Source organism: Salarias fasciatus, chromosome 18 (genome assembly GCF_902148845.1).
Source record: "Salarias fasciatus chromosome 18, fSalaFa1.1, whole genome shotgun sequence".
NCBI lineage: Eukaryota > Metazoa > Chordata > Actinopteri > Blenniiformes > Blenniidae > Salarias > Salarias fasciatus.
The window spans coordinates 30,446,821-30,460,739 of NC_043762.1; the positions used below are offsets into that span (position 1 = coordinate 30,446,821).

The 13,919-nt window shown below is 53.7% G+C and overlaps 1 protein-coding gene and 1 long non-coding RNA gene across 2 annotated transcripts; one reads left to right on the plus strand and one right to left on the minus strand.

Moving 5' to 3' along the window:
* The first annotated feature begins 58 nt into the window (after positions 1-58).
* LOC115405592 (uncharacterized) lies at positions 59-1,051 on the plus strand. The gene is made up of 2 exons (XR_003933444.1): positions 59-116; positions 537-1,051. It is a non-coding gene; the product is annotated as an uncharacterized LOC115405592 (long non-coding RNA).
* Positions 1,035-12,333, minus strand: vcpip1 (valosin containing protein (p97)/p47 complex interacting protein 1). Its single transcript, XM_030115194.1, is given in 4 exon segments — positions 1,035-4,386; positions 7,258-7,344; positions 9,561-10,296; positions 10,298-12,333. Coding segments are annotated over 4 exon segments (3,438 nt in total). The 5' UTR covers positions 12,185-12,333; the 3' UTR covers positions 1,035-3,658.
* Positions 12,334-13,919: the final 1,586 nt, after the last annotated feature.

Consider the following 13,919-nt stretch of genomic DNA (forward strand, 5'->3'; position numbering starts at 1 on the left):
GACAATACGAGGACCGGAACTGTTCACCGGTGCGTGGATATTTGACTTCCGAGTGAAACCTGTGGGGAAAAAAGTGCATCCAAAAGATATATTCCAACAAAAATATCATCGTCTCAGTGAGTATGACTGTGCGAACCTGTGACTGTGAAAAGAAAAAACGTCCGGATTTTTCTGTTTCGTGGGCTGTTCTTGGGATGGGAACACTATTTTACACCATTCTGAAAACACTTTCTTGAAGTCTTCCTCTTCTGTTTGAGGTGAAGACTTCCTGTCGTGTCAACATAAATGACACCTCACCACATTCTTCAGCAAAAACGAAAACAAAAAAAAGAGAGATCACCCTTTGCTTAAAAATATGTCTTGTGCAAAAACCTGTATAATTACTCCAACGTAAAGAAAACAGAGTTTTTTATGTTTTGGAGACAAAATAAAAAATAGTTCTCATTCATTCTTGTTTCATTTGGAGTAATGTAAAATATAAATGATCGCTCAAATTAAAGAAAGAGAAAATGAAGGCAGCATTCTTTTTCCTTCAGCCCTCTTCATCGTCCTCCGTCGCTCATCCACGTTGCTGCAGGCTCCTCTCAATGGATCCTGAGAACTTCTGAACAGGAGCCGTTGACGCACTACTGTTCGATCGCTGCACACGTTCGAGACTGGAATGGTAACAGAAACATGGATTCTGAACTGTATTCATGGTTTACAGAGATTGAGGACGTTTAGAGCTGTTGTCCACTAAAAGACACCTGTATGTTCCCTAGATTGTCTCACGTTCAAATGAAAAACGTCTTTTTCTCCCAGACTCATTGTTTGACGAAGAAATATAACTACTCAATAAGACGAGCAGCGGTGTTGTAACGCTGAAGTCCTTTGAGAAACTGGAGTAAAAACTGTAGCAGTCAACAGAAACCCTGACCTGTCAGTGACGACGACACAGAAACAGGCGAAGGAAGTGATTTTATTGTTGGAGCTGAAAGTCCATCACACATGCAGACAGCGATGTTGAAGCCGTGTATCATCAATATTTTATTGGCAAACCAGAGAGAAGTTTTTTTTTTTTTTTTTTTTTAAAAAAAGGAAGAAGAAAAAAGTCAACTGAAGGAACTGAACAATCTGTTTCTGTACAGGTCCAAATATACTACAATATATACTATTATACAGCTGGATTACAATTCATGTCATTAGTACAGCAGTCAGTCTGATCCCAGCAGGCCTTCCTCCTGACGACTGCCCACGGCGGTTTCGGTTGTGCTACGCTCGCGTTCCCTCTCCCTCTTCAAAGTGCTAAGTTTTACATTTGTTCACCTCAACGGCAAAAAAACAAAAAGAAACCCTCAAATGAGCGGAATAAAACAGAAAAACAGACGTTAGATTCACAGCTTTAAACTGAGACTGATGTTTTTGTTGCTGTTGCTTAAACCAGAAAATGACTTTTTTTCTTTGAAGAAGAAGAAATATGAGCATCCAGGTAAGAGGGAATGACAGGATGAGGCAGAAGAACAAGAGGCCTGGAGAACGAGCAGAACCTCACCAGCACCGCCCCTCTCTCCTCTCGGGGCGCAGCGGGAGACGTGGGGGCGTTCCCGCTGGCAGCATCGGCGTCACGCCTGTCCTGCACTTTGACACTCTGGGAAATAGTTTCGCAAGTTTTAAATGAAAACAAACAAAAAGGGGCAGCAGTCCCCAGCATGTTGACCAGTGAGCATTGAAGGCACCGATGGGTGGAGCAGCCGGCCTGGACCGGCCTCCAGCCTCCGCTCAGCACACACACCAGCTGAGCCAGAAACCACAAGGCGGCAGGGGAAACACACAACGGCCTTCTGCACAACTTACTGAGGAAAAAGCAACGAAACACACAAACGCAGGAGAAAGGCTGGAGGACGAGGAGCAGCTGGGGACCAGGAGGCCTGTCCTCACCAGACATGGACCATTCAGTGGACCAGCTGCTGATCTGGCCTGAAAATAAAACCACAACTCCAGACTTCCTCCAGGAGGAGGAGTGTTCCCTGGCTTCTGCGTCATGTAGAAATAATGTCCTGATAGTGACCGCTGGAATAAATTTAGCTAAGCTTCAACATTTTAACGCCACTTAAACTGAGCTTCACTGACTCCAGGGTCCATATCCATCAGCACCAGCCTCCTGTCCTCCGTCTGTCCAACACACACCCAGACAGGTTCACACCACCAGGTCAGACTACCGTCCTGCATCCTGTCCTCTCCAGGCGGATCAGAAAATACTCCGACGGACACAAGAGGAACGGTTCCTCTTAGCAGGAGGACACAGAACCTCCTCTGCTTCCATTTGGACGAGCGCAGCAGCAGGGACTGGAGGACTGGAGGGACGTCCACAGCGAAGACAGGCCGTCCTAGTGTCCAGCTGCCTCCTGCAGACGGAGCTCCGGAGGAAGAGCCGAACTGAACCCAGGACCAGCGCGGAGACAGGGCCGGAAGTCCACAGGAAGAGGACGTCTTGACGTCTGCAGGCTTGTCTTCAGCGCTGGAGTCAGTGAGAGGCCGTGGAGGAGGTCTCTAAATCAAACATCAAAGCTCTGAAGACTCCACCCTGCCCGTCTTCGGCCACTGCTTTGCTTTTTAAAAGTGAAGCTGGCAGGCTAACATTCCAAACCAGGCCTTCCTGTCTGCCTGCTCTCTGGCTGCAGCAGCTCTGACCAGGAGATGAAGAAGATCATCAGAAGTCTGACAAACTTAAAGACGCACAGCTCACAGGAGAGCTGGAGGACGTTCAACTCAAACCAAACGCAGCCGGCAGACTGTCCTCAGCGGACCGGTCCTGGACAGGTCCGGTCAAAACCTTTCCTCTGCACCACCAGACCTCATGGCAGAACGCTCAGGTGTTCTTTAGTGTCGACCCGTCTCCACCTCAGTGTTCCAGCAGGCAAGGCTACGCTCCCCGACACGTCCACAGCGTCCCTGCACGTCTCGGACGGACGGAGACAAGGCAACCAGGAAGACGGTCAGGAGGCTGGAGGACTGTCCTCTGCAGGGACCAGACCCAGGTCTGCTGCCTAGACCCCAGGCCATGCTGGGAGAAGATGTTTCTGTCAGTGTGGAGGACAGCAGGGGGACAGCAGGGGGACAGCAGGGGGACAGAACCCAGCTGGAGGACAGCAGGGGGACAGAACCCAGCTAGGGGACAGCAGGGGGACAGAACCCAGCTTGGAGGACAGCAGGGGGACAGAACCCAGCTGGAGGACAGCAGGGGGACAGAACCCAGCTGGAGGACAGCAGGGGGACAGAACCCAGCTGAGAGCAACACAGCATCAGATGAGGGGAGGCCAGAGGTAACCACACACACACACACACACACACACCACACACACACACACACACACACACACACACACACACACACACACACACACACACACACACACACACACACACACACACACACACACACACACACGGATGTCGTCCCAGAGGACAGTCTGCCCTGTCCCCGTCTCTCTCTCTCTCTCTCTCTCTTTCGCCCCCCCTCTCTCTCGTTCTCTCTCTCTCTCTCTCATGCAGTGAGGACAGCGGGACATGGTGAAGACTGAAGCGTGCGATGTGACCTGAGGCGTCAGACGCTGGGACGCTGGCCGGATGGGGCGGGGCTTGGCAGGGTGGTGGGCGGGGCGATGGGCGGGGCTTATAATCAGGAGTGGTCCATGGGTTCGGTGGCATTGCTCTGCCCGGCCTCCTGGCTCTCCATCTCCTCGGGCTCCTCCGCCTTACCGGCCGCCGCCGGTCTGTGGTCGTCGGCGGCGGCCGGCCGGTCTTTAGCCCCGCCCCCGGGCCCGCCCCCCTGCTGCTCCTTCAGGTGGCGCTCCATGGAGGCCTGGATGGACGACACCATCTCCTGCAGCCGGCGGCGCTGCTGCTCCATCAGGCCGGGGTCCAGGCCGCCGCCGCCGTCCCGGGAGGTGACGACGCCCGGCGCCATGCGGACCAGCTCCCGGGTGGCGTCCTCGGGGATGTCCGACAGGTCGGGGGGTCCCCGGGACACGCTGGCGCTCAGGTCCACGCCGCTGCTGTGCTGGCGGGTGATTGGCCGGTGCTCCGGCGGCGAGGAGCCCCCGGCGCCGCCCAGCGAATGGCCCTTGCCCTGGAAGGCGGTGACGCCCTGCAGCGGCTCCTTCTTGCGGACGACGCCGCCGCCGCCCAGCCGCAGCGCGCCGTGGGCGGGGCTTCCCTCCCGGCTGCCCCGGGACGCCTCCGAGCGCAGCGTCAGCAGCGCCTCCTTCACCAGCTCCTCCACGTCGGGGCCCACGGGGAAGTGGCCGGCGGCGTCCACGCACAGCTCCAGACGCTCCTCCGCCGCGTTGTACACGAAGGTCTTCCCCGCCAGGTGGGGCAGCGTGCAGTGCTTCCCGTCCAGCAGGCCTGAAACACAGCGCCAGTCAGAGGCGGCGAAACGCCAGCAGCACGCCGTCCCAGACCCGAACACACTTCCTGTCTTCTGCCATGCTGGAGCAAACTGAGGAGTGATCACCGTTTGCTCTTTTTTCACATCCAGCAGCAACAGAGGAGCAAATGTAGCTTTAGCCACGTATGATCAAAAGATGAATTTGGCCAAATGAAGCTCTTCCCTTCAGATCTGTCCAGACGTCTCCATCCCTCTTCAAATAACCACAACATCAACGCTACAGAGAGCTTTGGCTCTATGTTCTTCCTGCTTCCTGTCAGAAGGCATCAGGAACATGACACCATGTAAACATCTGTCAGGTAAACAGCAGTTTAAATCAATAGCTCCTTTGTCTTATCCAAAGCCTCAATCCTCAGTGATCCGATCAAACTAATCTTGATATGAATTAAAGCCGCAAGCGGCATTGGTCAGGACCGAGCCTCCCCACCGGCCCACGACTGAGACGTCCACCCACTAACATGTAGCTGTTAGCATCTCTCATCCACTAACATGTAGCTGTTAGCATCTCTCATCCACTAACATGGCGCTGTTAGCTTCTCCCATCTGCTTTTGAGAGTCACTGAATGAAGGCACTGAGTGTCAGAGTTTGATTGACAGCTGCTGTCAGCTGTGTAACTGCACTGTATGCCCATATATGGTCATGTCAGTTAGAGTGGAGAGAGGAGAAAATAAAAGTTTCTGTTTGGGAAACAACTGCTCCTTGTTCCTTTCCTGTTTGGCAAAACTGAACAAAAAATATCACGTTTGATAGGAAAATTAGTTGTCTTTCAGTTGGTGAGGCTTTCAGAGCAGTCAGACTTTTAGTTTGGACCGTAGAGGCCTCAGTTTGTGAGAAGTGCGAGATTTTTCCCCATCCGGCTCCATTATAACAGAGCAAAAAAAATGCAGAGCGCACACCTTTTCATACCTGTGAAAACTTACATATAACATGATATTTTCCACACTTGTGTTACATCATCTTGTTCGGGAGAACCTGGTGACGCTTTACGTGTGCTCGGTTTGTTGACAGGAGTCACGGTTTAGCCAAAATTGGTGCTTGTTTGAGGTGCTGAAAAAAGGTGAATTTTTCAATTTTTTTCCCATGGATGAGGGCCGGAGCAAGGCAGGATTTCAGACTTCCAACTTTGAACGCTAATAAAATCCACACCGTTAGACTTTTGACAAAGTTGTTCACACCTTTTGTAGAGAAATTTGTCCTCTATCACGTCGCGTGACTCTTATGTCTGTACGACAAACGGTCTCGGAGGAGATCATTTTTTTGTGAGGAGTGATTTTGAGCAAAATTTTACTTTGAAAGGGAAATCACGAACTTCCTGTTGGATTTAGGTCAGGGGTGTCAGCGCGTGAAATGTAGATCTTGATGAGACGAACGTGTGAGTGTTGGTTTGATCTCTCTACGACATTCCTGCGGGCCGTAGCGACTGTTTTTGTCCTTTTTTGGGATATAGGTGGCGCTAGAGAGCCGATTGTGGGTTTTTTTTTTTTCCATTTTATCAAATTTTTGGCCGGTCATGATGTGTGTGCCAAATTTGGTGAGTTTTTGTGCTTGTTTACCCCTCATGCACACTGGATGCGGTCCGGCTCCGCCCGGTACACCGCAGCACTGTGGTTCACACCGCCTGCAGTGTCTCTGCAGTCCGCTGGAGGAGGTTGCCAGATCTGTCGTTATCCCCCATAGACAATTTGAAACCCATTTTACTCAATAGAAAGCAGCCCAAACCGCCGTCTTGGATGAAAATGCACGTTAAAACCGTATTTGTATGATAAAAAACACGTCAAACACATAATCATTTCATCAAGCCGTCCAACGTGTTCAAAAAAGACGCGTGATTTGGAACAAACCCGCCCAATCTGGCAACACGGAGCTGCTCCAGTCACAGAGCTGTTTTGAGGCATTTTGGTGTCATTTGGCTTGTCAACAGTGACGAAATGCAAAACCGTTCATTCTTCTAATTCGTATAATGACTACATGACGCTGTTTGTTCTGTATTCTACCAGAAGAAGTAAAAAAAATAGAATAATAAGGCAAAAACACGACAGATTTTATTTTGAAGTGACTTATTTTGGAACACGTATCGCGTTTCCTTCCAGGCACCCGACTTGCTTCCGTCTGGTTCGACGCGGTAGGGCTCCGGCATGCGGAAAAATAGGATCTTTGCAGAAAGAGACCGGAGCTCCGCAGAGGCTCCGGAGCCGGACCGCAGCCGGACCGGAGCCGGACCGGAGCCGGACCGGAGCCGGACCGGAGCCGGACCGGAGCCGGACCGACCGCGGCCGGTGTGCACCACAGCATTGATTTAATGACTACAGATTAGCTGCGGTGTCCGGACCGGAGCCGTTCCGGAGCCGGACCGCATCCAGTGTGCATCGGGGGTTAGGGGGTCAAATTTGGGGTCAAAGGCGCGTGGAGTATAATAATAATAATATCTAAGAAAAAGAAATGGACAAAAAACAATAGAGACCTTGCCCTCCGGGCATGGTGGCCTTTGTAAAACAAAGTCCCTAGTGGTCCCTAGTAAAACATTAACCAAGCAAAATACATGAAGAAACACCCCCAAAGAGACGAGTGCTGGACGATTACTGCAGAAGTGAAACATCTAATAATGTGAAGCAAATCATTCCTATGAGAGCGATGCTGAAGGGATGTGAATGCAGGGAAACTTCTGCTTTAACCTGAGACATTTTACAAAGTAACAGCTGAGCAAACCCCTGGTACTGACAATAACCTGAACCTGAACGCATGAGCCAACTCCTCTTCCTCCCTGAGTCAGATATCCAGAAACCAGCCGTGAAGAAACGCTCCCAGAACACAGAGGAACCACACTCACCCATGTCTTTCTTCACGATGTTGTAGAAGACGCCTCCCTGCTGGAACAAGTGCGGCAGCTTCTTAGCATACGACCAGACATCCTCCCCTGCAGGAAACACACACATTTAAAGCTGCTGTAGGCAGGATTCTGCTAGTCAGAGCTAATTTTTCTGTTTTCTTTGGATTAAATGTTAGAGTATCCATTGATAATCCTTTAGGAGTGTAGCATAACTGCACGACCGCGAGGGCGCAGCGTTTCCATCTGTCTCTGTTCTGAGCTGAAAAGGAATCTCGACAGCTCCAGGTATCTTTGACCAATCAGAAGAGCCCCTGAGGCTCTAACCGTGATTGGTCGAGGGGCGTTCGTCGCACGTTCTTGTGGGAGGGGCTTAACTTGCGTAAGGGCGTGATGTCAGAGAAAACCGGACAGGATTGGCTGTGCTGGGTTTCAAATCGCCATCTTAGATGGGTCAAATCGGCGGAGATGCAGAATCCTGCCTACAGCACCTTATACAGACGTGAGGACCTGCATGTCCACCAGCAGCAGAGCAGAGCCTCCAGCCGGGAAAACGCTGCACTGAACTGAAACCTGCAGCGCCTGGCTTCTGACCGCAAACTTTTAAAATACAGTGTTTCCCCTGTAGTTTGGTTTCTCATCCAAACCAAGCCTCCGCTCCTCAGTGTCGCTGCGGAGACGAGCCGGTGTGACGGGGGCCGTCCTTCTGAGGACGGTGAAGGACCAGCACGGCGCTTCAGGTCCTGCAGGCCGTGCATCATTCTGCATGTCACTACGTTTACATGCAGACTGAGTAATATCGCAGAACAAACAGCCTCTGCTGATATCAAATGATCAGAGTCACACAGTGCAGGAGGTGAAGCAGTGTTTGACATGAACCCGTGACCTCTGGAGAGGCATCGAGTCCGGGGGCAGAACCCTGCGGACAGCGGCTCAGGACGCTGCCGCTCCAGCTGGAATGAGCAGGGCCAGACCGGACGGGACGAGACGGCCAGCAGGGGGCGCCGTCCCACCTTCATCATGACGGTCTGCTGCTAGTGAAACCCTTCATCTCATGAGGATCGGCCGGCGGCGCTCATCAGTGCACTGGACCGGCGGTCTGGCAGCGTGAGGTGGAACGCTCTGAGGATTTTAGTTCTAGATTCATGACCGTCGTTCCACCTCAGCTGGCCGGACTCCGAGCCGGCCGGGCCGTTCCTCCGTCCTGCAGGGCTGCCCCGGCCTCTGAGCACAGCAACACTGCAGCGGTGCAGTCCGGTCCCCATCACTCCAACTATGATGGAGATCCCACCCGCCCTCACATCCCCACCCTGCCACAGCAGGGGGGCTGCCCGACGGCGGCCGGCCATGTCTGGATGGCGAGCAACACCAGAAACTCCACGGTCTGGAGGGACGGCGCCGGAGCAGCATCCTGCCAGACAGCTGCCTGTGGTCCTGGTGCAGAGTCCCCAGCAGGGGGCGCTGAAGCCTGGTTCATACAGCAGAGAGCCATGAGGATGAGGAGAGGCTGACAGGAAGCTGCAGAGGAAACCTCTGACTATCCATCTGCCTGATCTGTTTTTCTGAAGCTGGCTGCGAACTTTGACCCTGCGGGCAGGTGAGACGGGAGGGGGCGAGAGAAGCCACTGGGGAGAGAGAGTCAGAGCCTGAGGACACAGCAGCAGCTTCACCTCTTCTCTCCACAGCTGTCCAACAGCAGCAGAGCGTCAGCACTCAGTCCTGACGGAGCAGCGTCTCCAGGTTCACTTCAGCTCAGGGATTCAAACCACGGATCTACTGGATCACTAGCAGCCGCTCATCAGAATATAATGCAGAATATCAAGTGAATGGAATACTTCTTCAAAAGGCTGCAGGTTATCTTTTCAAGCCAGTGCTGGGTACTGCTGTAAATCAAGAGAAGACGTTGTTCTGTTCATGTTTTGGTACATTCAGAAACAGCTGACGGCCATAAAACTGACAGAAGATTAAAAAAAACACATTGGTTGAAAATAAGTATGTTTCTGTTTGAAAACGTCTCCGGTGTTTTTGTCGCTTCTTTATTTTATGCTGTAAATACTATAAAGTGTTTTGACTGAAAAATTCTCACAGCTGTAAGTTTTTCTTCTTAACGATTCATTTTAGCATCAGAATATCTGAAGACGATCTGATAATGTTCCCTGAGCTGATGGCTAACGTCACTCCTGTTCTCGGTGTTCTGCCGCCCTGCGGAGCCGCTGTGGTGACGGCGCTGGCCTGGCGTTCCTGTCCGTCTGTCTGTGTGTTTTCAGGCGCTGCCCGCCGCCGCTGGCGGTGGTGCAGGGTCTTACCCATCAGCGTGGCCAGCAGACAGAGGGAGGACACCTCCAGGTCGATGCTGTCCTGCAGCTCGCGGCCGCCGGTCCGGCCGGCCGTCACGCCGTCCGGCGCCGAGTGCAGGGCGGAGTGTGAGCTGGAGGCCCGGGGGAGGGAGGCGGCGGGGCCCCCGTCCTCGGGCCCCCGCAGGATCTCCACCGTCACCCGGTCGCCGTGCTGCAGCGCCACCGGCTCGTTCTCCTGGCCGTCCCGGGGGCGGGCCAGCTCTCTGGGCGGGAAGCCGTAGCGGATGCTCTGCTGCGCCGGCGCCACGCCGAACTGGCTGGCGATGCTCCTCTGCAGCTCCGGGAAGGTGGTGAGAGGCTGCAGGGTCAGCATGGCCTGCCGGCCGTCGCTGGTGGTCACGCGGATCTTCTTCTCCTTGTTGGACGAGGACGGCGAGGAGGTCTTGGTGGGCGTGGCCGGAGCGGAGGAGGACGAGTTCTCCGGAGAGCCGCCGGAGGACGAGCGGTCGCCGCCCCGCTGCTCCTGCCTCAGCCGGTCGGTGCGTCTCCTCTGGGACACGGCGGCCTGCTCGCTGACGCTCTGCTGGACGCCGCGCTCCGCCTGGCTCATGGTCAGCTCCTCTCTGTGCAGGGTCTTGGCTTTCTGGCCCGTCAGGATGATCTTGGTGGGCGGCTGGGGGTCGGCGGCGTCGGTGAGGCGCTGGGCGTGAGCGCCGTCGATGGACACCGGGTTGTACTCGTCGGTGGTTCTTCTTGGCGGTGTGGTGCAGGATGGTGTTCACCACCTTCTGCACCAGGATCTCGCTGCCGAACTCGCCGGGGAAGTGCTTGGTGACCAGCTTCATGGCCACGTCGTACACGTTGCTGTTCAGCGCCGGGTCCGCCTCGTACTGGAACCAGTACACCGTCTCCCGCACCAGCCGGCCCCCCCACTCCAGGGTGATGGGGAAGGCTTCGGGCAGGTTGTCGTACTCCTTCCCCTCCCAGTAGTGTTTGAAGCCACACCCACACTTCCCCCCCTGGGAGCGGGTGTTGGTCCGGTCCCCGTCCAGGTAGACCACGGAGCCGGAGCCGCGGATGTGGCGCACCGACGTGCCGTGGCACCAGTGGCAGGTGTTGAGGGAGCTGAGCTGGTAGTCCGGCAGCAGCACGTCCCTCTGGGGGTCGTAGGAGCAGACCACGTTGTTGAGGGGGAAGCTGTAGTTCTTGTCGGGGCGCAGCTGGCCGTGCGTGGACTTGGCCAGGTTGTAGAGCTTCCCTCCGGGAGCCAGCCACTCAGGAGGCACGTGCAGCTCCGACAGGGCGCCGCAGATCAGGCAGCGGTGCAGCCGGTTCTCCATCACCGACTTCTTGGCCGCCTCCGTCACCTCCTCGGGCTGGATGCCGATCACGCCGGTGCGCCGGTAGACGTACTGGTGCACGTCCGCCACCAGCGACGGGTGGATGCTGTGCTTCTCCATGAACACCTCCTCCATGGCGTTGACCAGCCTCATCAGGTACTTGTCCTGGAGGCTGCGGTCGCCGCCGATCACACAGCTGCCGTCCGGCTCCAGCTTGATGTACTTCCTGATGAGCTCCTGCGGGACGCCCCAGGCCTTGGGCAGCAGGCGCGCCGGCAGCTTGGGGAGCACCGTGTTCTTGATTCCCACCAGAGGGATGTAGTGGTTCCTCCCGGAGCTGCTCCACGCGATGCAGATGGGCTTGTTGAGCTTCCCGTCCTTCCCCCGGCACCGCTCCTCGGCCACCAGGCCGGGCAGGAAGGTGGCGGAGTAGTCCCCGGAGCTGCGCATGCCGCTGAGGGAGTCCAGCAGGATGATGGGCCGGTGCAGCACGTTGGCCAGGCCGAAGATGTGGATGTTGCGCAGTCCGAGCGGCACGCCTTCGGGAGGGACGAACAGCGGGTCGCACTCGTTGATGATGTCCTCCCACTCCGCGGCGTCGATGAAGTCCTGGAACAGGGCTTTGTAGCGGTCCAGGTTCTGCTTGAAGTTCTGCTTCAGGTTCTCTCTCAAGGCGTGCCAGAACAGCTCCCGGCCCACCAGCGCCCTGGACACGGCGTGGACCAGGCAGTGCCCGTCTCCGTCCACGTGGACCGGGATGAGGCACTCGCGGTTGCCGTTGGCCTTCTTCACCTCGTCCAGCGTGTCGTGCAGGTAGATGAGGCTGCCGGACCGGTCCTTGCCGTAGCCCATGGTGGAGACGTGGTCCGGCTCGATGAGGAACGCCCGGTCCCCCAGCAGCGAGCAGTCGAACATCTCGCCCTGGTTCATGTCCCTCAGCAGCTTGGCCTTGCCGGTCTGCTTGTCCATGCCGTAGCGCGTGAGCACCGGGGACAGCAGCTTGCAGTGGTAGTTGGACAGCCCCATCACCTTCACCAGCTCCGTCCCCTTCTTCGGGGCCCCGGTGACGCCGAGCAGGGCGTTCCTCAGCAGGTTGTGGAGCACCACGTCCGGGTCCGTCACCTCCTCCACGCCCAGCAGGCTCTTCTGCTCGTGCCGCTGGCCGCACTCCGTGCACTCGATGCTAACGGAGCCGTACGCGGGGAAGAACAGCCGCGCCTGGCATTTGGGGTCCGGGCAGATCCCGGACAGAATGCGCTTGTCTTTCTTCTTGGAGCCCGGCAGCAGCGACATTTCGGCGGGGACGGCTGAGACTGCGGCTCAGCTTCACAGAACCATGGCAGTCCGGCTCCGGCGAGGCTGTCAGGCGAGCTTCGACCCACCGAACGACACTTATTATCCAGAATAACACGGAACAACGCGGAAGCGGCAGCTCTCTGCTTTAGCTACTGACCGCTGCTAAACGTAACGACGCAGCGCCGCCGGCTCTGGGACTTGTAGTCGCTCCGCGGTGAATCAAGTTCAATATCTGCGCGAAGGATTCAAAACCAGCAGATATTCCACAACGTTTACAGAAAATACCCGAATTTATTTGCACATCGCTTAGGAAAACATGTATCGTGAGTCAAATGAGTTGTTGAAGCAGTTTTCAAGCTTTGTGAAACTACACTACCCAGAATGCAACGCTTCGTAGCTACGTTTTGTTGTGTAAGGAAGTCAATCCAGCAAACTCATGACAGCCAGGGCTGGAGGGGAGAGCGTTCTCATTGTTTCGCAGGTTTTGCCCCCCCGTCGCAGAATTAAACGTTCTCTTTAGCGCCGGTTTGCTTGTTTAAAAGTAGGATCTACACACAGTTTGTTCGATGCGGGTAATTTGATCTGTTAAGTTTGAGTTTTTGGCTTTAAACCGGAGTTTCTGGTGAGCGCAGTTCCGAAGCCAGCCGGTCTGCAGCAGTAGACATTAATCTGATCATGACTGGAACCAGGGAGAAATAATGTCCAGATCTGCATCAGGACACGGCTGGGCTCTTCTTCTACTTCTTCCCACACCAGTCCCAGACTCACGACTTCAGTTTAATAACGACGAACATAAGTTCTAAATCTCCAGTATGTCTTTTTTTAACTTCACGTTTTGCTGATGGGAATTTGATGGAAGGACGTGATTGATTACAGTCACAAACCTTCACCCTAATCCAAACTGAAACGGTGCGAGTTGTTGATCAACAGCTCGCCCAGAGGGTTAGATGTGGATGTAGAAGATAACTTCAACACAGTGACCCGCCCCGTCTCCACAACAACCACCTGCACCTCATAAGACTGACCACACGGCGGCGGTGTTGCACATTTCATCGAAAACCAACAATAGGAAGTAAAACACGAGTTCCTATCAGCTCGGTAACAGCAGACAGTCTCATGTTTCCACCTTTTTAGATTCATTACATGAGTTTAGTTACAATTCAGTTAATATGCAACACATACAAGTAACCAAGGTGGTTCCATACAATATAGACAGCAAATATAAAACATTGTTAGACCAACTTTTATCAGAAGGATAGACTTACTTTAAGTTTCTCTTAAAACGTCTATGTTCTATTTGTGTGTTTTCTTGTTTTGAATTAAAGAAGCATCTGAAGTATGTCCAAACTGTTCTTTACACTTCTTAAGATTTTATAGCCTATTATTTATAACCAAAATAAAATGATGATGATGATTATTTATTATTATTATTATTATTATTATTATTATTATTATTATTATTATTATTACTTAAAAATTATTAAAGTCCACTTATTTGAAAAATTCTGAATGGCAGCATCCAAATGAAAATGAGTGACAAAGCGTCAGATGTGATCTGACATTATGTGGTATTGTGCATTAAAAATATAACTGGATTGGAATGGCGGTTGATCCAACACCTCTGGCTACTTTTTGTCAGGCTGAGGTTCAACTCTTCATTATGCTGCTGCCTCTAAACAGAAGCACTGATAATATCAACAACGCCAAAAGCTGAAGTGTGTTTCTGTTTGGG